At 46.5% G+C, this 27,447-nt stretch overlaps 1 protein-coding gene across 1 annotated transcript; it reads right to left on the bottom strand.

Moving 5' to 3' along the window:
• Tubb6 (tubulin beta 6 class V) lies at positions 1-26,736 on the bottom strand. The gene is made up of 4 exons (XM_004656831.2): positions 26,616-26,736; positions 26,190-26,298; positions 24,462-24,572; positions 1-1,485 (listed from the first exon to the last, which is right to left on the bottom strand). The coding sequence occupies exons 1-4, from the start codon at positions 26,670-26,672 to the stop codon at positions 422-424; spliced, it is 1,341 nt and encodes a 446-aa protein (XP_004656888.1). The 5' UTR covers positions 26,673-26,736; the 3' UTR covers positions 1-421.
• Between the last annotated feature and the right edge of the window lie 711 nt (positions 26,737-27,447).

Genomic DNA, 27,447 nt, shown 5'->3' on the forward strand with positions numbered 1-27,447 from the left:
TGATGAGCAAGTTGAACATTTTATTATGAATAGATTGTCACAAAGTTCCATATTGCATATTCAATTAAGGCAACCCCGCATGGCTTCGGTTTTCATCACCAAGGATGAAAAGCTCTCCGTTGTAACCCTCCAGCTAACAGACTTACTTAGTGGAAGGTGAGGTTTCTCTCTTTAGCCCTGATGCCCCTCCCTCCTATTGCTTTCAAAGCCTCCAGAACGATTCTCCCTGGTGTGTGGTCTGGTCTGCTTGGTTAGGACTGCGGATTCAACACTAAGGAAAAGCACTCTATTCCTGGTGGTATGTGGAACAAAAAGCTCAACATGTTTGGCCCACGAGGGTGTCTGTGACACGTTTAAAATCACGACCACCGTTCCGCTGCCATCGGGGCTAAAGGTGCATTTCGAAATAGAGGGCCTCTCTCTACTCGATCTCCTCTTCGTCCTCGTCTTCAAAAGCCTCTTCCCCATCGTTGGCAGTGGCGTCCTGGTACTGCTGGTACTCAGACACCAGGTCGTTCATGTTGCTCTCGGCCTCGGTGAACTCCATCTCATCCATGCCCTCGCCCGTGAACCAGTGCAGGAAGGCCTTGCGGCGGAACATGGCTGAGAACTGCTCGGAGATGCGCTTGAACAGCTCCTGGATGGCCGTGCTGTTGCCGATGAAGGTGGAGGCCATCTTCAGGCCCCGGGGCGGGATGTCGCACACGGCCACCTTGACGTTGTTGGGGATCCACTCGACGAAGTAGCTGCTGTTCTTGTTCTGGATGGCCAGCATCTGCTCGTCCACCTCCTTCATGGACATGGGGCCCCGGAAGACGGTGGCCACGGTCAGGTAGCGGCCGTGGCGCGGGTCGCACGCGGCCATCATGTTCTTGGCGTCGAACATCTGCTGCGTGAGCTCGGGCACGGTCAGCGCCCGGTACTGCTGGCTGCCCCTGGCGGTCAGCGGCGCGAAGCCGGGCATGAAGAAGTGCAGGCGCGGGAAGGGCACCATGTTCACGGCCAGCTTGCGCAGGTCGGCGTTGAGCTGGCCCGGGAAGCGCAGCGACGTGGTCACCCCGCTCATGGTGGCCGACACCAGGTGGTTGAGGTCCCCGTAGGTGGGCGTGGTCAGCTTGAGCGTGCGGAAGCAGATGTCGTAGAGCGCCTCGTTGTCGATGCAGTACGTCTCGTCCGTGTTCTCCACCAGCTGGTGCACGGACAGCGTGGCGTTGTAGGGCTCCACCACCGTGTCCGAGACCTTGGGCGACGGCATGACGCTGAACGTGTTCATGATGCGGTCCGGGTACTCCTCGCGGATCTTGCTGATGAGCAGCGTGCCCATGCCCGAGCCCGTGCCGCCGCCCAGCGAGTGCGTCAGCTGGAAGCCCTGCAGGCAGTCGCAGTGTTCGCACTCCTTGCGCACCACGTCCAGCACCGAGTCCACCAGCTCCGCGCCCTCCGTGTAGTGGCCCTTGGCCCAGTTGTTCCCGGCGCCCGTCTGTCCTGCAACACAGCACATGTGACCCCACCCCCCACCCCCGGACCCAGGGTCAGTGGAGCTGCAAGGAGGTCCGGCCTGCTCACCCCACTCACGCCCCCTTACTGAGAGACCACATGGGATGGGAGGGGGAGGCTCCCAAGGAAGCAACAGGTGGCTGAGACGGCAGAGCCATCAGGAGTTTCTTAGACACAGTCAATCATGGATGCGAGGGCGGGAGGCCCGGCTCACTAGAGGAAGGCACTGAGCATATGCACCCTCGTGGCAAAAATTAAATGAACGCAACAGGCACGTTTAAACCAGGGCACCATTCTGCTGCCATCAGGGCTAAATGAACAGCAGGTGCATTTAGAAATAGAGGGCCTGAGGGCGTGGTGGTGCACGCCTTTAATGCTAGCACTTGGGAGGCAGAGGTAGGAGGATCCCTGTGAGTTCCAGGCCAACCTGAGACTAATTCCCCGTCAGTCTGGGCTACAAGCAAGACCCTACCTTGAAAAACCAAAAAAAAAAAAAAAAAAAAAAAAAAAAAAAAAAGAAAAAGAAAGAAAGAAGGAAGGAAGGAGAGAGAAAGAGAGAAAATAAAAAAAGGCAGCGGGGCGGCGGGGGGGAGGTAAGGCCTCTTCATCCCGTCTTCAAAAGCCTCTTCCCCATCCTGGTTGGGGAGATGGCTCAGTACTTAAAGGTGCTTGCTTGAAAGCCTTTAATCTCAGCACTTGGGAGGCCTTAAGTAGGAGGATCGCAGTGAGTTTGAGGCCAGCCTAAGACTGCACAATGAATTCCAGGTCAGCCTGTATTAGAGCAAGACCCTACCTGGGAAAAAAAAAAAAAAGGGGGGTGGGAGAGGGCTGAAAAAAGCCAAAGGATCAAGGTTCAGGTCCCCAGTAAACACATAAAGCCAGATGGACAAGGTAGCACATACGTTTGGAGTTTCTTTCCAGTGGCTAGAGGCCCTGGCATGCCCATTCTCTCTCTCTCTCTCCCTGCCTCTTTTTCTTTCTCAAATAAATAAAATATTTGAAAAGCTACTGTGGCCATGCACATCTGTAACATCGGGGGGCAGAGACTGGAGAATTGATGTGACTAATAGACAAAAGCTCTGAGTTGTGAGTGAAATACCTTCTCAAGGAAATACACAGATGAGCAATAAGAGAAGGGGACCCCGCATCTCCTCTGGTACATGCACACGCGCACATGGGACACGCACGCCTGCACACTCATGCATACATCACACACAGCACACCACACACATACTGTACATACATACACACACATGCATGCAAAGAAAAAGAGTATTCACAAAGCTATGAATGATGGTACACACCTGTAACTCCACACCTGGGAGGCAGAGACTAGAGGATCTGGAGTTCAAAGCCAGCCTAAAATACACAGATCCTGTCTCCCTTCCACTCCAGTAAAAAAAAAAAAAAAAAAAAAACCTATCAGTCAATAGTTCACATTTGTGAAAAGCAAACTTGGAAACAATTTGACTTGCAAAATAATGCTTCATATTATTTCATATTAGTCATTGCTTTCTTGTTCCTGGAAGTACACCAAAAAGACTTTACAAGGCTTATTAAATATGCTCACTTTAAGACATTTTCTTATTGTAGCAGGAGCAATTGGAATATTAACTCTAACACAACTTTTCCACTTAAAAAAAAATTTGTGTGGGGTTGGCGAGATGGCTTAGTGTTTACTTGCGAAGCCTAACGTTCCAGGTTCAATTCCCCGGTACCCAGATGTGGACAGTTCATTGGCAGTGGCAGGAGACCCTGGCACGCTCATTCTCTCTGTCTCCCCTCCCCTTTCTATCTGCCCCTCTCTCTCTCAAATAAATAAAATGTTTAAAAATTAGCTGCAGATTTAAACTGTGTATGGAGTATGTGTGGTGTGATAGACGCATGGATGTGCAGACATGTACTGGCAGAGGCCAGAGCATGTTAGGTGACCTTTTCTGTTACTCATTTGTGTGCTTCCTTGAGACAGGGTGTCCCTCACCTGGGAGTGCCATTTTCCTTCAGTCAGTGAGCCCCAGAGACTCTTTGGATGTGCCATCCCTCAAGGACTGGAATTACAGACATATGTGGCCACTCCCAGCTTTTTAGGTGGGTTCTGAGGAACCAAACACAGACGGCCTACGCCTTCCTAGCCTCTCATGCTCAAGTGGTAAGCACTCTGAGACCCGTTAGGGTTTTGCTCTAGCCCAGCCTGACCTGGAATTCACTATGTAGTTTCAGGCTGGCCTTGAACTCAGGTGACCCTCCCACCTCTGCCTCCCGAGCATTTAGGATTAAAGGTGTGCGCCACCACACCCAGCTTAACTCTTTTTTTTTTTTTTTAGCTCAGTCCTTTTATAAATTTATTTATTTTATTATTATTATTTGTTGTTTGTTTTTTCAAGGTAGGGTCTCTCTCTACTCATGGCTGACCTGGAATTCACTATATATTCTCAGGGTGGCCTCAAACTCATAGAGATCCTCATATCTGCCTCCCAAGTGCTGGGATTAAAGGCGTGCGTCACCACGCCCGCAGGCCCTCTATTTCTAAATGCACCTGCTGTTCATTTAGCCCAGATGGCAGCAGAATGGTGTTCCAGTTTAAATGTGCCTACATTTGGTTCTGACCTCAGTCCTTCTTTAAAAAAAAAATATTATTTTTCTTTATTTGCAAGCAGAAAAGAGAGAAGAGAAGAGAGAATTAAAATGGGCATGCCAGGGCCTCTAGCCACTGCAAGTGAACTCTAGACACATGCACCACTCTTGCGTATCTGGCTTCATGTGGGTACTGAGGAGTTGAACTCTGGCATCAGGTTTTGCAAGCAAGCTTCTTTTAACTGCTGAGCCATCTCTCCAACCCTACACTTAACTTTTAATGAAATGCTATGAGATGAGGGTTTAGGGGAAGGACTCCTCTGGAGATATAAACAGCCTCTGACAGATAGATTGAGACACATCTATTACAAGCCCTGTTAGACTCATCTTTAAACATCTGTACCTTTTCCTCCACATGCAGATCTGCATGTGTGTAAAAGATACACAAATACCTACTGAATTTACAACAGTTAAGAAAAAAAAAAAGGAAAACATATGTATTAACAGCAGCTGGTAAGTCCATGATGGTTTCTTTTTGTTTGTGTATTTTGAAGTAGGGTCTCACTCTAGCCTATGCTGACCTATAATTCACTCTGCAGTCCCAGGATGACTTCAATGAACTCATGGCAATCCTCCTGCCTCAGCCTTCTGGGTACTGAGACGAGACGAAGGCGTGGGCCACCATGCCCTGCTCATGCTGGCGGCTTCCTATGAAAAGACACATGAGGGCTGGAGAGATGGCTTAGCGGTTAAGCGCTTGCCTGTGAAGCCTAAGGACCCCGGTTCGAGGCTCGGTTCCCCAGGTCCCACGTTAGCCAGATGCACAAGGGGGCGCACGCGTCTGGAGTTCGTTTGCAGAGGCTGGAAGCCCTGGCGCGCCCATTCTCTCTCTCTCCCTCTATCTGTCTTTCTCTCTGTGTCTGTTGCTCTCAAATAAATAAATAAATAATATATAAAAAAAAAGAAAGAAAAGACACATGAGCCATCCACAAGGATGAGGTCCTAGCTCTGATAGGGATGTTGTCTTTCCTCCCACAGGCTCCTGCCCCACTTTGAAACTAGAGATTGAACCTGGAGTCTCACCAATGCTAGGCAACCACTCAGTCAAGGCTTTCAAAATATATTGCTGGGGCAAAAGACAGGGAGACAAGACACTACATACTGTATATAGCTGTCACTGTATGTGTGTGACATGTATGTACTGAATACATCGGAAATGACATAAGAACCCTGCAGTGGTTGACTCTGGGAAGGACCTGGATGTAGAGACAAGTTCAGGGAAGAAAGGAAATCAACTTTTCATCCTACCCTCCTTGTGCTGCTTTTGAATCTTGTAGCATGGAAATGCTTTATCTGGCCATCTGGTAAAAGTTAATTAATTTAGTTATTTATTTTGGCTTTTCGAGGTAGGGTCTCACTCTGGCTCAGGCTGACTTGTAATTAACTATGTAGTCTCAGGGTGGCCTGAAACTCATGGTGATCCTTCTATCTCTGCTTCCCGAGTGCTGGGATTAAAGGCGTGCGCCACCATGCCTGGCTCAAAAAGTTAATTTTTATTTATTTATTTATTTGAGAGTGACAGACAGAGAGAGGAAGAGGCAGAGAGAGAGAGAGAGAGAGAGGAGAGAATGGACGCGCCAGGGCTTCCAGCCACTGCAAAGGAACTCCAGACGTGTGTACCTTCTTGTGCATCTGGCTAACGTGGGTCCTGGGGAATTGAGCCTCGAACCGGGGTCCTTAGGCTTCACAGGCAAGTGCTTAACCACTAAGCCATCTCTCCAGCCCTCAAAAAGTTAATTTTTAAATATATTTTTATTTGAGAGAGAGGCAGAGAGAGAATGGGCACACCAGGGCCTCCAGACACTGCAAATGAACTCCAGACAAATGTGCCATCTTGTGTATCTGGCTTACTAGGTACTAGAGAATCGAACCTGTTTCCTTAGGCTTCATAGGCAAATGCCTTAACCACTTAGCCAACTCTTTAGCCCAAAAGTTAATTTAAAAAAAATTTTTTTTTTTTATTTAAGAGAATGAGAGACCAAGAGAGAGAGAGAGAGAGAATATGATCACATCAGGGCTTCCAGCCACTGCAAACAAACTCCAGACGCAGATACCACCTTATGCATCTGGCTTATGTAGGTACTGGGGAATTGAGCCTGGGTCCTTAGGTTTTACAGGCAAGCACCTTCACATGTAAGCCACCTCTTCAGCCCCCAAATGTTAATTTTTTAATTTTTGAAAAACTTTTAAAATATGGTTTTGAAGGGCTCGGGAGATGGCTCAGTGGTTAAAGTCATTTGCTTGCAAAACCTGCTAGTCCAGGTTCAATTCCCCAACATTCATATAAAGGCAGATGTAAAAAGTGCAGCATGGGGCTGGAGAGATGGCTTATGGTTAAGCATTTGTCTGTGAAGCCTAAGCACCCTGGTTCGAGGCTCAATTCCCTAGGACCCAGGTAAGCCAGATGCACAAGGTGGCACATGCATCTGGAGTTCATTTGCAGTGGCTGGAGGCCCTGATGTGCTCATTCTCTCTCTCTCTCAAATAAATAAAAATAAAGTGGAGCATGCATTTGGTGTGAATTTGCAACAGCAAGAGACCCTGGTACACCTCCCCCAACACGTGTGCAATAAATTTAAATAAAGTTTTAAAGTCTATATGGTAGATTTGGGGAGGTGGTTCAACAGTTAAAGGTATTTGCTTGCAAAGCCTGCAAGCCCTGGTTCAAATTCCCAGTAACCACGTAAAGCCAGGTGCACAAATTGGCACATACATCTGGAATTGGTTTGCAGTGGCAGGAAGCCCTGGCATGCCCATTCATTCTCTCTCTCTCTCTTACACACACACACACACACACACACATGTATATGTTTATATGTATATGGTTTTGAAAGACCAGGCAGTTCCTGAAGGATATGGTCATTTCAGTACTATCTGTTGCTTGTAAGAGTTTAACTCAACAAACCCACTTTATAAAAATCCAAGGAAAATTAAAATGCCGAAACATGCCTTTGAGGGAACTGTGTTCAATCTCGTCATTAAGTCCCTGCTTATGTCACTAAATGACACATGACAGGAAGATCCTGTGACTGTTGTGAAAGGGTGTGGGAGACGTGAGTGAACTTCTTAAGGGGCTGCAAAATATGTGCAGCACTATCCTATTTCCCAAACACAAAGTGAACTCTACGTGTGTGCACGCATACAAAGGCGCCTAGGGCTGGGGGGCTCCCATTTGTGCACTATATGCTTGTGCATTGTTTGAACACAGCATGTTCAAGCTCTCAATGTAAACTCTGTGTTGAAAATATTAAGCCTATTTCAATGTTTGAGGTTTCCAGGGGGCAGAATATCCAGCTAACACTGACCACAGTGGCTTCCCCATTTCTGCCTCCGCCAGCCTCTCTCCCTGTCACCTGTGCCCTACTGGGCATGAAGACCATTGACATGGCAATCCTATGGTTCACAGATCAGCCTGGGCAGATACCTGCTCCATGACTACCATGCATCCGGAGGGCATGGGTCCAACCTCCAGCCTCTCAGGTAGCTACTTCCTTGCTCTGCTTTTCACGGGACCCGGACATCGTCTGGTATCTGGCTCATCTCTCATGAGTGAGAGTTCTCTTTCCTCCAGCCCAGAGGGCAGACTCAAAAGTGGCCACTGTGGACCTGGAGAGATTGCTCAGCGGTTAAGACACTTGCTGGCAGAGCCTGACAGCCTAGGTTCAAATCCCCAGTCCCCAGGTAAAGCCAGATGTACAAGTGGGTGCATGCATCTGGAGTTCATCTGGCAAGAGGCCTTGCTGAACCCATTTGCATATTCTCTTTCTTTTTCCCTCTCCTTGTGAATAAATAACTAAAAATTAAAAAAATAAATTAAGAGCTGGAGGGATAGCTTAGCGGTTAAGGCATCTGCCTGCAAAGCCAAAGGACCCCGGTTCGATTCCCACGTAAGCCAGATGCACAAGGGGGCACATGCATCTGGAGTTCATTTGCAGTGGCTGAAGCCCTGGCATGCCCATTCTCTCTGTCTACCTTCCTATTTCTGTATCTCTCTCTCTCAAATAAATAAATAAAAATAAAATATTTTAAAAAAAGAAAGAAAGTGGCTTCGGGCAGTCATAAAAACCTGATAAATCAAACCTGTGCAAACGGTAGGTATACAGACTCAACTTGACGCTTTCCTTCCACTCACACCAGCTACTCTGCTTTCTCCCGCATCCATGGCATGGTGAGCTCTGAAGTTGTCTCTGCCCGTGATAAGGGGAAGCTGGTGACTTTTCAAAATATTTTGCGGCTGTCTCATGGCAACAGACGTTCCCGGTTAAATATTTGGAGGTCATAAGTTGAACATCTACAGTGATGCCTCCTGACATTAATCAGTGACTCCAGCTTAAACACGGCCTGCAAGCTCGAAGCCGGCCTGGCAGGCAGTGGCCGAGCCCCAGGGCTTCCCCGGAGGCTACCTTCTCTCCCGCTGGCCTCCAGCCCCCACTCTGACAGATGAGGCTCCCGGCTCAGGGTGCTCCTCGGCCACCCTGGACCAGAGGAGAACTTACAAATCCACCAAGAGGCTTTAAGGAAACTAAGTGCCTTCGTGACTCTCTTCCCACAATGGCATTGGCTTGACTGCTATGCAGCCAGCAATTAAGAAAGGCAGTTTTGCGAAAGTATGATCTCCATGTTGGAAACTCAAATGTAAGTAACTTTCACTTTTAAAATTATACGTTATTTAGGCAACCCTGTTCCTTAGAGCATTTCAAACTGTACCTGAAAATGGAATGAAAAAAAATGTTTTTTTTTAAAAAATATATATGTTTAAAAATATTTGGGCTTAGAGATGGATTAGCAGCTAAAGCAATTGCCTGCAAAGCCTAAGGACCTAGGTTTGATTCCCCAGGACCCATGTAAGCGAGACGCATAAGGTGGTACATGTGTCTGGAGTTGCCCATTCTCTCTCTATCTGCCCCCTTTTCTCTGCTTCTTTCTCTCAAATAAATAAATAAGTAAATAAATAAATAATATATATATATATTTCTTAATATTTACTTAATTGACAGAGAAAGAGGGAGAGAGACAGAAAGAGAGAGAATGGGCATGCCAGGACCTCCAGCCACTGCAAATGAACTCCAGATGCATGTGCCCCTTGTGCATCTGTCTAACATGGGTCCTGGGGAATTGAACCCGGGTCCTTTGGCTTTGCAGGCAAACATGTTAACTGCTAAGCCATCCCTCCAGCCCAATAAATATTATTTTTATTTATTTATAAGCAGAGAGAGATAGAGAAGAGAGACAGGCAGAAAGAATGGGTACACCAGGCCCTCCAACCACTGCAAACGAACTCTAGATGCATGGACCACTGTGTGCATCTGGCTTTATGTGGGTTCTGAGGAATCAAACCTGGGACATTAGGCTTTGTAGGCAAGCACCTTAATCGAGCCATCTCTCCAGCACCACAGTTGTTTATTTAATCTTTAGACGCTGGCGATGAGAATGCAGAGTCTCACATGTGCTCCACCACTGACTAAACTCTGGCCTGATAACAGTGCTGCTTTTTGCCATTCTTTAAAAAAAATTTTTTGTTGCTGTTGTTTTTGTTTTTTCGAGGTAAGGTCTCACTCTAGCACAGGCTGACCTGGGATTCACTATGTAGTCTCAGGGTGGCCTCGAACTCACGGCAATCCTCCCGAGTGCTGGGATTAAAGATGTGCGCCACCATGCCCGGTGCTCAGGCTAATGTGGAATTCACTATGTGGTCTCAGGATGGCCTTGAACTCAGGGTGATCCTCCTAGCTCTGCCTCCCAAGTGCTGGGATTAAAGAACTGCGCCAACACGCCTGGCTAAATTATTTTCATTGTTGAGAGAGAGAGAGAAAGAGGCAGAAAGAGAAGGAGAATGAGCACAACAGAACCTTCAACCTGCTGCAAACAAACTCCAGACGCGTGCATCCCCTGGTGCACATGTACAACATTGTGCACTTGCCTCACTGTGTGTCTGGCTATGTGGGATTTGGAGATTTGAACATGAGTTCTTAGGCTTCAGAGGCAAGTGCCTTAACCATTAAGCCATCTCTCCTGTATACCATTCTTTTTCTTAAATATATTTTTATTTACTTATTTATTTGAGAGAGAGAGAAAGAAGCAGAGAGAAAGAGAGCGAAAGGGCACACCAGGGCCTCCAGCCACTGCAAACAAACTCCAGATGCATGCTCCCTCTTGTGCATCTGGCTTACGTGGGTCATGGAGAGTCGAACCAGGATCCTTTGGCTTTGCAGACAAATGCCTTAATGGCTAAGCCATCTCTCCAGCCCCAGTCTACCATTCTTAAAAAAAAAAAAAAAATTTACTTATTGATTTGAGAGAGAGATAGAAAAATAGAGAGGGTTAGAGAGAGAGAGAGAGAATGAACACACCAGGGCCTCTAGCCATCTTGTGCATCTGTCTTGCTTGGGTACCAGGGAATCCTTAGGCTTCACAGGCAAGCGCCTTAACTGCTAAGCCATCTCTCCAGCCTAACAGTAATGTTTTTTGTTTGTTTGAGGCAGTCTTTCTCTAGACCAGACTGATCTTGAGCTCCCTGCAATCTTTCTATCCGCCTACCTCAGCTGAGCACTGGGAGTAAAGGTGTACACCACCATGCCCAGCTTGTTTACCTTTTTTATAGGAATATAAAATAGTTTATATATGTGTGTGTAATTTATTAAAGGCAAAAGCAAATTTGCATACTACTAAGATGGATGACACAATTCAATCCCAAGACATACTAACTTGATACAGCATGTGGAATGAAGGTAGGAAAACAATAGAAGTCCTTGTTTTCCATAATCAAACCATTATCAAATCTTTAATACAATAAAAACACTTGCCGGGCGTGGTGGCGCACGCCTTTAATCCCAGCACTCGGGAGGCAGAGGTAGGAGGATTGCTGTGAGTTCGAGGCCACCCTGAGACTACAGAGTTAATTCCAGGTCAGCCTGGACCATAGTGAGACCCTACCTCGAAAAACCAAAAAAAAAAAACCAAAAAAACAAAAACCAAAAAAAAAAAAAAAAAAAAAACACCACTGAAAACTGTAGCACAGAATAGTCTTGAAGCTGAACTGAGGTGGCTGAGGTAGTGTTCATCAGCACTGCCTGCCACGGCCTCATGCACAGTGGTGTCCGTGCTGTGTGTCCGTAGCCAAGGCTGCAGTGAAGTCACAGGATACAACGGGGTGAATGCTGCCACAAATACCTTGGATCTGTGACGCATATGGTTTCGAATTAATTTTTGGTTATTGCACCTTCAGAAATCTTAGACTGCTGCCAAATTTGTCACAATCCCACTTTCAGTTATGTGACCCCATTTGAGATCATGCGCTACAGTTTAAGAAGCTTCAATATAGCCTGAGGGCTCATTTTACAGCATCCCAGAGAGGCTGTGTGACTTGCCTTAGGCCACACAGAGAAAGGCAAAGCCATCAAAGAACCAGGCATCAAAGCTCCCAACCAGGACTGGAAAGATTGCCTTGTGGTTAAGGCACTTGCTTTCGGAGCCTAAGGACCCAGCTTCCACACCCTAGAGCCCACGTAAACCAGATATACATGGTAGAGTTTATTTGCTGGAGGCTCTGGTGTGCCCATTCTCTCTGTCTAGTAATTAATAAAATTTTAAAAAACAGCTTTTTTTACTTTTTATCCACAACTTCCATAAACATAGAGCATATACTATGATCATAATCCTTGAATAGTGTATCTTCATTTATCAGCTCTAACCAAAAGCTGTGAGCCTGTGAGAGGTGAATCACCTCATGAACCAGCTATAACGGAGACAATTCTGCCTTTTTCACTAGTGGAGGAATGATTTAAAAACAACTTTTGGGCTGGAGAGATGGCTTAGCAGTTAAAGCATTTGCCTGCAAAGCCTAAGGACCCAGGTTTGACTCTCCATTTCCCATGTAAGCCAGATGCACATGGTGGCACATGTGTCTGGAGTTCATTTGCAGTGGCTGGAGGCCCTGCAATGTCCATTCTCACTCTCTCTCTCCCTCTCTCTGCCTCAAATAAATAAATAAAATAGTTAAATAAAAACAACTTTTTGACCAAACACTATAGTATGTTTGTACATTCTAAGATAACCTTCCATTCTCCAGAACAGACACATACTATTTTAATAAAGTAAGTATATTCATTTTAAACAAGGTGCATATTTTTAATCCCAGCACTTGGGAGGCAGAGGTAGGAGGATCACTGTGAGTTCGAGGCCACCTTGAAACTACAGAGTGAGTTCCAGGTCAGTCTGAGCTAAAGTGAGACACTACTTCAAACAATAACAACAAAACCTCATAATTCTTTTTTGTTGTTTTTGAGACAAGATCTCATTCAACGCTGGCTTCAAATCCCCAGTGATGTCCCTGCTCTGGCCTCCCAAGTGCTGCAGTTACAGGCATCACCCTAATCTAAACAAATCAGATCCATAATTTAAGATGTCCACTTCTACAATTATAATGACGGGTATTTCATGTCACTACAACTTGTTATTCTAATGCATTCCTGACTAAATTGTAAAGATGCAAGAAATTCTGAAGACAGCGTTATTTTCTAACATCTTGTTTTGTTTTGTTTTTCAAGGTAGGGTCTCACTCTATCCCAGGCTGACCTGGAATTCATGATGGAGTCTCAGGGTGGTCTTGAACTCATGGTGATGCTCCTATCTTTGCCTCCCAAGTACTGGGACTGAAGGTGTGTGCCACCATGCTGAGCATTTTCTATCATTTTTGAGGACTTATGGGGAAAACTGAAAATCTAAATGGTTACACAGAGGTTGGTCTGTGTATCTGTTATCTGTGCATCTGTTAATCTTTTATTAATAATATTTAATGTTTATTTGTCTATTTGAGAGAGAGAGGGATAATGGGCACACCAAGGCCTCTAGACACCGCAAACGAACTCCAGATGCATGTGCTGCCACGCACAACTGGCTCATGTGGGCACCAGGGATTCGAACCTGGGTCCTTAGGCTTTGCAGGCAAGTGCCTTAACCACTAAGCCATCTCTCCAGGCTCTGCTTAATTTTCTTGATCCATATACAAATAGCTAGACAGATAAGTGCAGGTCCTTCTAAACACTTCCAATTTTGAGTTCAAATAAATTAAGCCAAAGAAATACCAATAGCTTGGGACCACCCAATTTTGTGAACTCAGGGATATGACTGTTTCTGAAACCTCACCAAGTTCTAAGCACAGAGCTGCCATCCTAGGGGGTGCTGCCTGTGGCACAACATCCGGGCCACAAGGGAAGACATAGAGAAACTAATGTTTTGCCTTTGACCAGCATAAGCAATTTGCAGAGCTAAATGCAATCTTCCTGTTTCTTCAACAAATGGCAAGAGGGAGGATGTATCTGTGATTCACCACCATGGGAGTGTGTTTAGCCAGCTCATTTTTTTGTTTGTTTGTTTTTTGTTTTTCAAGGTAGGGTCTTGCTCTAGCCCAGGCTGACCTGGAATTCACTATGTAGTCTCAGGGTGGCCTCAAACTCATGGCGATCCTCCTGCCTCTGCGCCTCCCACCACACCCGGTAACCACTAGGTTTGCAGGTTTCTCCAGGTGTGACTGGGCAGACCGTCCTTACCTGGTGGAACGGCAGCAGCTCGGGCCTTCTAAGACACTGCCCAGGGGCATGAAGGAATTGTATTTAGAAAGATGCAATTTTTCACTTTGGTGATTTTTTGTTGTTGTTGTTTTTTGTTTTTCAGGGTAGGGTCTCACTCTTGTCCAGGCTGACCTGGAATTCACTATGTAATCTCAGGATGGCCTCCAATTCACAGTGAACCTCCTACCTCTGCCTCCTGAGTGCTGGGATTAAAGGTGTGCACCACCACACCCAACTAGACTCTGAATGCATTTTGCACTGTGGAATGGACATGAGCTTTTGAGGTCAGGTGTTGCTCACGCATATAATTTTCCTGACACTAGAGAGGCTGGGGCAGGAGGACTGAGTTGAGGCTAGCCAGGGCAAGACCCTGTGTCAAAAAAAAAAAAAAAAAAAAAGCAGGAGCTGGAGATGGCTTAGCGGTTAAGTGCTTGCCTGTGAAGTCTAAGGACTCTGGTTCGAGGCTCCATTTCCCAGGACCTACATAAGCCAGATGTACAAGGTGGTGCATGCATCTGGAGTTCATTTGCAGTGGCTGGAGGCCCTGGACTGCCCATTTTCTCTCTCTCTCTACCTGCCTCTTTCTCTGTCTGTTGCTCTCAAATAAGTAAAAATAAACAACAACAAAAAGCAAAGGGGAGTGGTAGAAAGGAATTATGATAATGGCATATTGTCTGTATTTATGAAAGTTGTCAATAAAAAGTTGAAAAAAACGCAACAGTTTGGACAATAATTATCCTCCCTAGGTGCCCAGATGTTATAGGCTTGGTCTACTTCTCTTTGGCTTTTGTTTACTGGGTAGAGTTTTCAGAACATCGAATAATAGCAGACACCATAGACTCTTCACACCTAATTTTATTGGGAATACTTTTATGTTATTTTAATATTTTTATTTATTTGCAAACAGAGAGAGAGAGAGATAATGGGTGTACTAGGGCCTCTAGCCACTGCAAAGGAATTCCAGGTGCACGTGCCACTTTGTGGGGTTATGTGGGTACTTGGGAATTGAATCTGGGCCATAAAACTTTGTAAACAAGCACTTTTTGTGGGGAGAAGGGGTTTTGAGGTAAGGTCTTGCTCCAGGCCAGGCTGACCTGGAATTCAGTCTCAGGATGGCCTTGATCTCACGGTGATCATCCTACCTCTGTCTCCTAAGTGCTGGAATTAGAAGCGTGTGCCACCATACCCAGCTTGTGAACATGGACTTTTAACCACTGCACCATCTCCAGCCTGGGAATATTTTTAACATTCAAAACGCATGACATTGCAACTCATCCTTGGGCTGGAAAGATGGCTTAGCAATTAAGGTGCTTGCCTGTGAAGGCAAAGGACCCAGGTTGGATTTCCCAGTGCCCACATGAGCCAGATGCACATGGTGGCACATGTGTCTGGAATTTGATGTTTCTTTGTTTTTTCGAGGTAGGGTTTCATTCTAGTGCTGGAGTAAAGGGGTGTGTATGTGCCACTGTGCCCAGCTGGAATTTGCTTGCAGTGGCTGGAGGCCCTGATACGCCCATTCTCTCACTCTTTCCCTCTCTCTCTGCCTCTTTTTTTCTCTCTCTCTTTCAAATAGATAAATAAATATGTTAAAAAACGAATCCTTAAATAAAGGAAGTTAACTTGTACTTGTAGCTTAAATAGGTTTTCTTTTGCCTTCTGTGGGGCTGGGGACTGAATGAAGGCCATCGAACATGCCAGGCAAGTACACCCCATTCCACTTACAAACTTTTTTCCTGTCCTCTATATATCAGGAACAATACATAGATTTAGCAAATATTTTTGGCATCTAATAAAATGTTTTCGGGCCGGGGAAATTGCTCAGTGGCTCAAAATGTTTGCTGCTCAAGCATAATGACCTGAGTTCAAATCCCCAGAACCCATGTGAAGCAGGACATGGTCGCACAAGTGACTAATCCCAGTTTGCCTATGGTGAACGGAAGGTAGAGACAGGAGAATCCTGGAAGCTTGCAGGACAGCTAGCCTGGCGTTCTAAGCACAGCAGCAAACAAGAGACCTTGCTCTCTTACACACACACACACACACACACACCATTTTAAAACGTTTTCATTACCAACCATTGTGGTATTGATTTATCCACGCCCTCTCAGGATGTTGGTAACTCAATAAGCATTAAATGTGTATCAGGCATCCTACATACCTAAGCATCTGATCCTGTCTCACTAAGGAATGGACAGACAGTCCCACTGGATAATTCCAAGGTCATACAGTAAATTGGAAGATTCAAGTGCAGGGAACATGGCAGCATACCAACCATGACCTTTTCTGCCCTATTCTGACTCAGTTATAATGTACTGCTTTTTTTTTTTTTTTTGATGTGCTGGTTTTTAAATTTCTGTTTGCTTGCTTGTTTGTTTGAGATAGGGTCTCGCTCTGTAGCCCTGGATGGCTGAAACTTATTTATGTCCATCTTCCTGCCTCTGTTTCCCTAGGGCTGGATCACAGGTGTATGCCACCACACCATGCAATATTCTATTTGTTCTCTTTTTTAAAAATATATCTTATTTTGAGCTGGAGAGATGGCATAGTGGTTAAGCGCTTGCCTGTGAAGCCTAAGGACCCCGGTTCGAGGCTCAATTCCCCAAGACCCATGTTAGCCAGATGCACAAAGGGGGCCCACGCATCTGGAGTTTGTTTACAGAGGCTGGAAGCTCTGGCGCGCCCATTCTCCCTCTCTCTCCCTCTCTGCCTCCTTCTCTCTGTCACTCTCAAATAAATAAATAAACAAAAAATTTAAAAAATATGTTTATCTTATTTTTATTTATTTGACAGAGAAGGGGAGAGAGAGAGAGAGAGAATGGGTATGCCAGGGTCTCCATCCACTGCAAACAAACTCTAGATGCATGTGCCACCTTGTGCATCTGGCTAACATGGGTCCTAGGGAACCGAAACTGGGTCCTTTGGCTTTGCAGGCAAATGCCTTAACTGCTAAGTCACCCCTTCAGCCCTCACCCCCATTTTTTTAAACAAATACAGTTGATGTTCTAAATATTATGTTTGGGAATTCTACATCCATATATATTCTTCTTGTTTTTTTATTTATTCATGTGAGAGAGAAAAAGAATGGTCACACAACAGCCTCTTGCTGCTGCAGATGAACTCCAGATGCATGCACCACTATGTGTAACTGCCTTTACATGGTTACTGGGAAGTTGAACCTGAGTCATTGGACTTTGCAAGCAAGTACCTTACCCGCTGAACCATCTCCTCAGCCCTACATCTATCTATATATATATATATATTTTTAAATTATTTATTTATTTACTTGAGAGTGACAGACACAGAAAGACAGATAGAGGGAGAGAGCGAGAGAATGGGCACGCCAGGGCTTCCAGCCTCTGCAAACGAACTCCAGACGCGTGCGCCCCCTTGTGCATCTGGCTAACATGGGACCTGGGGAACCAAGCCTCAAACCGGGGTCCTTAGGCTTCACAGGCAAGCGCTTAACCGCTAAGCCATCTCTCCAGCCCTACATCTATATTTTTAAGTAAGTTTGGTCTACAGCTTTCCCATACTGTGTCCTAATGAAGCTATTTAGTCCCACAGAAAATACTGGGACGTTTTCCATCATTTCTTCTTAGTAGTGATTTAGATAACTCTAAATTAAACTGTGTCTGTTTGGGGTCATTTGTTTGTTTGTTTGTTTTCAAGTTAGAGTCTTGTTCTAGCCCAGGCTGACCCAGAATTTACTCTGTAGTCTCAGGGTGGCCTCAAACTCATGGCAATCTTCCTACCTCTGCCTCACAAGTGCTGGGATTAAAGGTGTGTGTCACCACGCCCAACTCTGCATGGGGTCTTTTGAGGAAAGGGCTGGGATAAAAACCTTTGATGATAAATTCAATCTCTATACTCAGGCTCAGGTGCTTTCAGGAAAGGAATCAACCATCTTTATGGAAGACACTCTGCCTTTCCCAATCTGAAAATCCAAAACCCAAAATGCTCCCAAATTTGAAAATGTTTGAATGGTGACCTGATGTCACAGGTAGAAATATCATACATCTCACCTCATGTGATGGTCACCATTAAAACACAGATGCAAGCCGGACATGGTGGTGCATGCCTTTAGTCCCAGCAATCAGGAGGCAGAGGTAGGAGGATTACCAAGAGTTCAAGGCCACCCTGAAACTACATAGTGAATTCCATGTCAGCCTGGGCTACAGCGAGACCCTACCTTAAAAATAAATAAACCACAGAGGCATTAAAAACAAAATTGCCTTCAAGTTAGGCCTGGTAGTACCTATAAGACCAGGACTCTGGTAGAGGCAGGAAAATTAGGAGTTCAAGGCTACCCTCAACTACATAGCAAGTTTGAAGCAGCCTAGGCTGCATGACACATTCTCTCAAAAAAAAAAAAAAGGAAAGAAAATCACCTTCAGCTTGTGCATATAAGATGTATATGAATCCTAAACCAATTTCATGTTCATATTTTGTCCCAGGAAAAAATATTTCATTGTATTTATGGAAATATTTTAAAAAATACTTCAAAGCTGGGCATGGTGGCACATGCCTTTAATCCCAGCACTTGGGAGGCAGAGGTAGGAAGATTGTTGTGAGTTCAAGGCCACCTGAGACTACGTAATGAATTACAGGTCAGCCTGAGGTAGAGTGAGACCCTACCTCAAAAAACCAGAACCAAAACAAAACCAACCAAACAAACAAACAAACAAAACCCTCAAGGGCTGGAGAGATGGCTTAGCAGTTGGGGCGCTTGCCGGAGAAACCTAAGGACTTATGTTTGGTTCTCCAGATCCCATGTAAGCCAGATGCACAAAAGGTGAGGCAAGTGCACAGTCGCATATGCCCACTAGGTGGTGCAAGCATCTGGAGTTTGACTGCAGTAGCTGAGGCCCTGGTGTGCCACTTCTCTTTCTCTCTCTCTTTAAAAAATAAAAATAAAAAAATACTTCAAGCTGAGTGTGATGGCACATGCCTTTAATCTCAGCATTTGGGAGGCAGAGGTATGAGGATTACCATGAGTTCGAGGCCAGCCTGGGACTACAGAGTGAATTCCAGGTCAGCCTGGGCTATAGTGAGACCCTACTTTGAAAAAGTAAAAAAAAAAAAAAAAATCAAACTTTAAGCATTTCAGTTAAAGAACCTGTTGATACTTTTCCCTACAGGCATGTTTCTTAATAGTTAGTATGGTAATTTTTGGGAAACAGTAAGAATTACATGTAATATCTAACTAATATTAAGATAAACTTGTCAGGGCTGGAGAGATGGTTTAGTGGCTAAGGCACTTGCCTGCAAAGCCAAAGGATCCAGGTTTGAGTCCCCAGGACCCACAAAAGCCAGCTGCACAAGGTGGCACATGCATTTAGAGTTCATTTGCAGCGGCTGAAGGCCCTGGTGTGCCCATTATCTCTCTCTCTTCCTCTCTTCTCTCTCTCTAAAATAAATAAAATAAATTTTAAAAAGGTTTTTTCAACTATATTTTATTTATTTATTTGAGAGAGAAAGAAGCAGAGAGAGGGAGATAGAGAGAGGGAAAGGGAGAGAATGGGCATGCCAGGGCTTCTAGCCACTGCAAATGAACTCCACACACATGGGTCACCCTGTGCATCTGGCTTTTGTGGGTCCTGGAGAATTGAACCAGGATCCTTTGGCTTTGCAGGCAAACACCTTAACCACTAAGCCATCTCTCCACCCCTAAAAAATCTTTTTTAGAGATAAACTTGTCAGATGATGTAGTGGTTAATCACAGTTGTCAATTTGACAAGGATTGAGAATCACCTCTGGAAAAATTTCTGAGCATGTGAGGAATTTTCTAGATTAGGCTAATTGAAATGGAAAGATCCAGCCTCAATGTGAGGATCTGGAGAGATGGCTCACCAGTTAAAGGTACTTTCTTACAAAGCCTTCAGACTCAAGTTCAGTTCCCTAGTGCCAACATTAAACCAGATGAACAAAGTGGTACATGTATATGGAGTTCATTTGCAGCAGCAAGAAGCCCCACTCATTCTTTCTCAACTAAACAAATAAATAAATAATTTTTAAAAGACCCTTTTACTTTAAAAATTAAAACAAAAATTGTAGGCAGTGCCCAATGTCCCAAGAACTTGAGTAAGGCTGAACTTAAAGGTAATGGACTAATTTGCTTGGCTGAGGAAATTTCAAGGCAGGTAAGCACTCAGGCTGTGGCATGGTTATTGCTCAACACTATTACCCAACCAGGTATACAATGAATAATAGCAGTAAGTGGACAAAAAAGTATTTGAAAAAATGTGCAGTTTGTCAAGGAAAAGAGCCTGAGTAAGTTTTTGCAGCCAAAGCACATGCTGAAAAAGAGACTACAGCTACTAAAGAGAAGCATGACCTCTTCATGCTCTTCTGGGACAAGAAAGATCCCCAGAGGGTAAGATTCCACCTGTTGAAGGCTGATTGTGAGAATGCAGATACATATTTGAAGAAACAGAGCCTGGACCTAGAATGCTGAAGGGTTTACTTGCTGGAAAACAGCTGCCTAGGCAGAAAGAGGCAACCCTCAACTGTAGTTGAAAGGGAACAGGCTGCGTCTGAAGCTGGCAGCAGAGCTTGACAGCATTGTCCATGTGGTGCTGGTTTGATAACCATGACATGTGCGAGATGGAGGGCGTCATGCAATTTTGTGCCACGGTTCCAGAGAGCCGATCAGGCCAGGCAATGTGTGTCAGGGTTAGAGTCCCTGCAAGAAGGCCTGAGAGGTCACCGTGTGAAGCTGTGAAGTTACAGTTGCAGTGGAGACCCCAGGATGCTGGAGATGCCAGAACTACGGGCTCTCCACTGAGAAAAACTGCAGCATGACGACGGGCCGGCACCAGAGAGAGGCTGTGTGTCCTGCAAGCAGCAGAGCTAGAAAGAGGAGGCCGCTTCAGCTCATCAATGACCAGGTCATTCCCAGATGCCAGGTATGGAGCTGCAAGGCTTGGAGTTTGTCCTGCTGGGCTCTGATTTTTGCTTTGGTCTCATCTTTACTTGTTGTACCCCCAATCTTCCCTTTTGGAATGGGACTATATGTTGGAAGTATGTAACTTGTGTGTGGTTTTATTTATTTATTTTTTTTTTGCGGTGGTATTTTTTTTAAAGATAAATTATGAGATTTAATTTAGGGAGAGTTAAGCTAAACAGGAGAGCATTCAAGTCAAAAGAAATGCCCAGAGCCAGCTAGTACTCAGGAGGTAGAGATAGGAGGATTGCTGTGAGTTCCAGGCCAGCCTGGGCTAGAGCAAGACCCTGATTTAAAAAAAAAGGGGGGGGTGGGGAGAGAGGAAATTATCATGGGATTTTTTAAATATAATCATGGAAAATGCAAATAAAAATTTTAAAAATTATAAAAAAATAAAAAATAAAAGAATTCCGCAAGGAATCCTCCCTTCAAGTGAAGAATCCTATTGTAATGCAAATGATGGCCTCCTAATTTATCTGTTTTCCAAATTCAAATAAACTCCAGTTTATTCAGAATGGTCAAAAAAAAAAAAAAAAGGATTTGCAAGGGCAAGAGGCCCTTGTGCACCTATACTTACTGTTTTTAGCTGGCTGTCACTTTCTCTTTCCCTCCCCTCTCTCAAATGAATAAACAAATTTAAAAAAAAAAAAAAGGCTGGGCTCAGCAGTTAAGGCATTTTCCTGCAAAGCCTAATAACTTAAGTTTGATGCCCTAGAACCCATGTAAAGCCAGATGCACAAAGTTGCACATGCATCTGGAATTTGTTTGCAGTGGTTGGAGGACCTAATGCACCCATTCTCTCTCTTTCCTTGAAAATAAATAAAATGTTCTTTTATAGTATGTGGGCTAGAAAGATGGCTTAGTGGTTAAGGTGCTTGCCTGCAAATCCAAAGGACCCAGGTTCAATTCCCTATTACCCACATATAGCCAGGTACACAAGGTGGCTCATGCATCTAGAATTTGTTTGCAGTGGCTAGAGGCCCTGGTACACCTATTCTCATTCTCTCTTTCTCTCTACCTCTTCCTCTCTCTCTCAAATAAATAAATAGATATTTATTTATTTATTTATTTATTTGAGAGCGACAGACACAGAGAGAAAGACAGAGGGAGAGAGAGAATGGGCGCGCCAGGGCTTCCAGCCTCTGCAAACGAACTCCAGACGTGTGCGCCCCCTTGTGCATCTGGCTAACGTGGGACCTGGGGAACCGAGCCTCGAACCGGGGTCCTTAGGCTTCACAGGCAAGCGCTTAACCGCTAAGCCATCTCTCCAGCCCATAGATAATTTTTTTTAAAGTGGTTTGTTAGAGTATTAGTTGACAAGGGGTTAATGCTTGCCTGTGAAGCCTAAGGACCCAGGTAGGACTCTCCAGAACCCACAAAAGCCACACAAGTACAGGTGACACATGCTCACATGGTGGTATATGTGTCTGAAGTTCGTTTGCAGTGGATAAAGGCCCTGCCCTACCAATTCTCTCCCTCCCCCCCCTCTCTGTCTCCCTCTCTCATAAATTAAAAAAAGGAAAAGAAAAGAAAAGAGAAAGCTAATGGATAAGCAGCATTGCGTCCTGACTGTGGACTACACATGAACAGATGCTTCCTGTCCCTGCCATCCTGCCTTCTCTACAGCGACAAGCTGTATTGCTGCTTTTGTCAAGTGTTTTGTCACAGCAACGAGAAAGGTAACTAATACAAATAAGAAACCTTCTAATCTTCACCCATCCTGAAGAACCACTTGATTTCGTTTTATGTCTTTCTCTTAGGAATTCACACAGATTGGAGCCAAGCAGGGGGACAAAGACTTCTTAAGCCCAGAACTCAGAAGCCTGAGGCAGGAGGATTTTGAGTTCAAGCCCAGCTTGAGCTACCTAGGAAGAACTTGACTTAAAAAATAAAAAAAAGAAACAGCTGACAGAAAGCTGGAAGAAGCCATTCTGCATGCAGTTCAATGGGAGAAAGAGAAATCACCAATGAAGATACTCAACAGTGGACACTGCAAGCCTTATATTTGGCCAGCCAGGCCAAATGAGCAAACAGGTGCAATAGTGGCACGTCTGTTATGAGGGAAACCACCTGCCCTCTAACTGGACTGGAGGCCCGCTCCATGGGAGGGAATACATCCCTGATACTGAACACCTAAAACAGATAAGTCATGAGTCCTGGGGTTGTAACATCTGCTGCCATCTGGTTAAGCATACTATGTTTATCAAACTGCCCAGTAAGCACTTCTCTTAATGTTCACACCCTTATATTAATGCTACTCTCACTTTTGGTAGAGAATCTTCTCTTTTCAGATGGCAGTGACCTTGGGACGACTCAGAAGGTATCATGGTGATGGAAAGAAATGACCGCAGTGCTCAGTCTGCAATATCTCTATCACACCTTCCAAGGCTCAGGGTCTAATGCGGAAGAGGTGGTGGAAACAATGTAAGAGCCAAAGGAAGGGCAGGACTCCATACAACATGCTCCCTCCAGACACAAAATGGTCTGGATATCCATGGCCTCACAGTATCTGACACTACCTACACAAGACCATCATAAGAGGAGGAAAAGATCATGACATCAAAATAAAAGAAAGACTGATTGAGATGGGGAGGGGATATGATGGAGAATGGAGTTTCAAAGAGGAAAGTGGGGGGAGGGAGGGTATTACCATGGGGTATTTTTTATAATCATGGAAGTTGTTAATAAAAAAATAAAAATTAAAAACAGGGGTGCTGGAGAGATGACTTAGTGGTTAAGGTGCTTGCTTGTGAAGCCTAAGGACCCAGGTTCGATTCCCCAGTATCTACATAAGCTAGTTGCACAAGGTGGCACATGCATCTAGCATTTGCTTGCAGTGGCTAGAAGCCCTTGTGTACCCAGGTGTACTTCTCTCTCTCTCTTAAATAATAAAATATTTAAAATATTTTTTAAAAATCCCAGGAGCGGGCTGGAGAGATGCCTTAGCAGTTAAGCGCTTGCCTGTGAAGCCTAAGGACCCCAGTTCGAGGCTTGGTTCCCCAGGTCTCACGTTAGCCAGATGCACAAGGGGGCGCACGCGTCTGGAGTTCGTTTGCAGAGGCTGGAAGCCCTGGCGCGCCCATTCTCTCTCTCCCTCTATCTGTCTTTCTCTCTGTGTCTGTCGCTCTCAAATAAATAAATTAAAAAAAAAAAAAGCAAACAAACAAAAAACACCCAGGGGCTGTAGGAATAGCTCAGTGGTTAAAGGTGCTTGCTTGCAAATCCTGACAGGCTGGGTTCAATCCCCCGGTACCTACATAAAGATAGATGAACAAAGTGGCACATGCACCTGGAGTTCAGTTGCAGTGGCAAGAGGTCCTGGTGCAACCACTTCCCCCACCCCCGCATTCTCTTTCTCTCTCTGATTGCAAATGAATGTTGTTTTGAAATAATAAACTTTTTTAAAAAGCAGATGGCCATGGAGTGTGGCTTAGTTACAGAACTTATACCTAGCTTGGCCAAGGCCCTGGATTCAAACCTCAGTAACACAATAGAAAACAAAACAAATTATTTAAAAAAAAAATAAACTTTTTTTTTTTTTTAATGGAAGGAAGGCTGAAGAGATGGCTTAGTGGTTAAGTCACTCGCCTGTGAAGCCTAAGGACCCAGATTCAATTCCCCAGGACCCACATAAACCAGATGCACAAGGTGGCACATGCATCTGGAGTTCGTTTGCAGTGGCTGGATGCCCTGTGTGCCCATTCTCTATCTACCTACACCTCCCCCTCACACACACACACACACACACACACACACACACACACACACAAATAATAAATAAATAAAATAGTTAAAAATGGAAGGAAGATGGAACCTACCGAATATGAAGTTGTCAGGTCGGAAGAGCTGCCCAAAAGGCCCAGACCTCACACTGTCCATGGTGCCCGGCTCCAAGTCCACCAGGGCAGCCCTAGGCACATATTTCTGAGCTGAAGGAGAAAAAAAAAGTGTTACTTCCAGACTTTTGGAGCAACTGACTTCCTTCTAGCAACTCCTATCACTAGAGCTTCCTGGAAGGCATGAGCGGCGTCTCTCCGGGGATGGCACAATGACTCTCTTAGAATCACTGGTCTCAACCCTGGGAGGAGGAACCAGCCATCAACAACAAGGCCTGGTGAGAAATCAGCTCTCTTGACTGCTTCCTGTATTTTCCAGTTTACCCCAACACTTCCTTCCTGTTGGACAAATGTATTTCTCTCTCTCTCTCTCTTTTAGGCTGCACGGAAATAAACTGCGCCTATGGAAACAAACTGGCGTTCTCTCTGCTTTTTGGTACCTGCTCCATGCACAAACATATACCATCCCAAGCTACAGTCTGAGCTCCCCCTGCCGGGACCCATCCAGGAGCTACGTCCCCCAAAACAGGCTCACTGATGAGTAAGTGTACCTAGGTAACATTTCATAACAACCGGGGAAGTCCTTGCTGTCAGCGAAGATGGGCAATGGTCCCAAACAGGAAGTGCTCTACCACTCCTGCTGGCTCTGCCCAGCTCAGATTGAGCAGAGTGTCAATCAAGCTGGCCCAAGGTTTAACATGAAACACAGTGTACCCCCGAGATTCTTTTAGTGCCACCTTGAAATTCTATCGGTCCAGGTGTTCCAAGCCATCTGTCAGAGCTGATAAGAAGAATAACATCCCATGATTCACGTACAAGGCGCTTCCCAGCTCCGCACAGACAGGAAGGAAGTTTCAAAAAAAAAAAAAAAAATCTGGTGACTCCAAACCACTAAGAAAAGTTCTCCTGGGTACACATACCCCGCGTGTGCCACGAGGGCCTCTGCCATTTTCCCGGGGTTACGTTCCATGTCTTGTCCCACTCTTATATCTTACTGTGTAACAGTGTACACGTGTTCACGAGTTATCAGGGCAGGAATGACATTCCCAAACTTAAGTCACAGTCTCATTTTAAACTCTTCCACTAGTTACTCAGAACTGCCTGAAGTTTCAGAACCCCGGGGAGTGTAGTTTCAGGCGAAGGGCCAGAGAAATTGTTGAAGCAAGTGCTTTGCAAAATGTGAGCCAAGCATCTCTAATAAGAGATCTGTCTTAAAGTAGGGGGGGGGGAAGGTGTGTTTCTTCAAGGATCGTCTTGTGTCTTCTATGCTGTTGACCTGCTCCATTCTCGAAAAGAGACAGAAAAGGACGGCCAGGCCCAGCCAAGTGAATTTCACAACATCAACGGATCGTCTCGTTTCAAGACCTCAGAACCTCGGGATAGGCTGCATCCCCAAGTTTAAATAAACCGAGGGCGGGCTTCCCGCCCCCGGGGGGAGAGAGGGAGTGGCCCCTCATCCTGTGGGATCCCGCCAGAACTTTTCCCTGAGCAAATTCCGCTACTCAGTGCTGAGGCAGCGCCCTCCCACCCCGCCCCACCCCCACCCCCACCCTCGGCCAGGGCCGGGGCGTGGCTCCGCTTGGGTACGGGTGGGTGAGGGGATGGCCCGGAGGTCCTTGTCAGGGCGTGCCAGGGGTACCCCGGGGGAAAGGCCGGGGTGCAGTTGGGGACGGCGGCATGCCGGGGGGGGGGGGGGACCTCGCTACTCACAGGATGACTCATTGTAGTAGACGCTGATCCTCTCCAGCTGCAGCGCCGAGTCGCCCACGTAGCCTCCGGCCGGGTCTATGCCATGCTCCTCGCTGATCACTTCCCAAAACTTGGGGACGGGGGAGGGGAGAAGGGGACGAAGGGGCAGACGGTCAGCGGTGGAGTTCAGGGAACCCCCACCACCACCACTCATCTATCTTCAACCCCCCCATCGGGGGGATGGGATGTGGGGGAACAGGGTCCCCAGTCTGGACACCCGCCGGGACCCCGCGCTCGCTCCTTAGACGGGAGTGGACTCCAGGGATCGACCCAAGAGGCGCGGGCGGTGCGCGCCAGGCTCGGAGACCCGGGACCCCACACGCTGCCCATCCTCGGGGCGGGGTTGGGGGTGGGGAGAGGACACCCTCGGGCACTGCCCCGGCTCACCTTGGTGCCGATCTGGTTCCCGCACTGGCCGGCCTGGATGTGCACGATCTCCCTCATGGCGCGCGCGCGTGCGTCTGCGCTCCGCTCGGGCGCTGGCCACTAGTGTCCCGACGGCCGCGCAGCAAGACTGCCGCGCGGCCGCCCGCGGCGCTCCGGGGACCCCGCGGGCCGGGCCTCCGCCCTCCGCCCTCGCCGCCCCAGCCAATAGCAGCGGGCCCGGCCCTCGCCCCCGCCCCGTCCGCCGGCCCGCCCGCAGGCCCCGCCCCTCGTCCGCGGTACCTCCCCTCGCCCCCGGGAGCGCAGACCCCGACAGCTGGGCGGGCTACCCGGGAGGAGCCCGGTTGGACCCTGGGGACTCCAGAGGGAGGACGCACTGGGGAAGACATAAGACTCCAGCCTCACTCATCACACTTGGCCATCCTGCGGTGCTCTTGGTCCCCTGAGATCACTGGACCCCTGGGGGGGAGGGATTACCCACCGCCTGGGGTGACATGGAGAGCCACCCTCACTCTCCCCTCCCCCCTCGTTAGATAGGTGTGTGGATTCCCAGGGTGTCTGGATCCCGGGGGCATGCGTTCTGTGGTCGCACCTCTCCAGTGCCACCTGAGCTCTTGAGGCATTTGAACATTTGTGAGCCTCCGGCCCGCAATGAATGTTGAAAAAAGCGTTGGCCCGGTACTGCTGCGTTCGCCCAGTCCCTAAGCTGACCTTTCTCTCCGCTTCGCTGTCTGGGGGAAGGTTCACACGCTGAAAGGGGAAAACACAAAGAAGACAGGGGACCCTTACAGAGCCTGTCTTCCTACTCTCATCAGAGGCAAAGGGGCCACCTGCA

This window comes from Jaculus jaculus, chromosome 2 (assembly GCF_020740685.1).
Source record: "Jaculus jaculus isolate mJacJac1 chromosome 2, mJacJac1.mat.Y.cur, whole genome shotgun sequence".
In the NCBI taxonomy this organism is placed as follows: Eukaryota; Metazoa; Chordata; class Mammalia; order Rodentia; family Dipodidae; genus Jaculus; species Jaculus jaculus.

What these genes read in the sequence shown, in the direction of transcription:
- Tubb6 (XM_004656831.2), bottom strand. Translation starts at nt 26,672, where the DNA reads ATGAGGGAGATCGTGCACATCCAGGCCGGCCAGTGCGGGAACCAGATC. An exon ending in CTACTACAATGAGTCATCCT is followed by an intron (nt 24,573 to 26,189) that starts GTGAGTAGCGAG and finishes TTTCTCCTTCAG; the next exon opens with CTCAGAAATATGTGCCTAGG. An exon ending in ACCTGACAACTTCATATTCG is followed by an intron (nt 1,486 to 24,461) that starts GTAGGTTCCATC and finishes GCTGTGTTGCAG; the next exon opens with GACAGACGGGCGCCGGGAAC.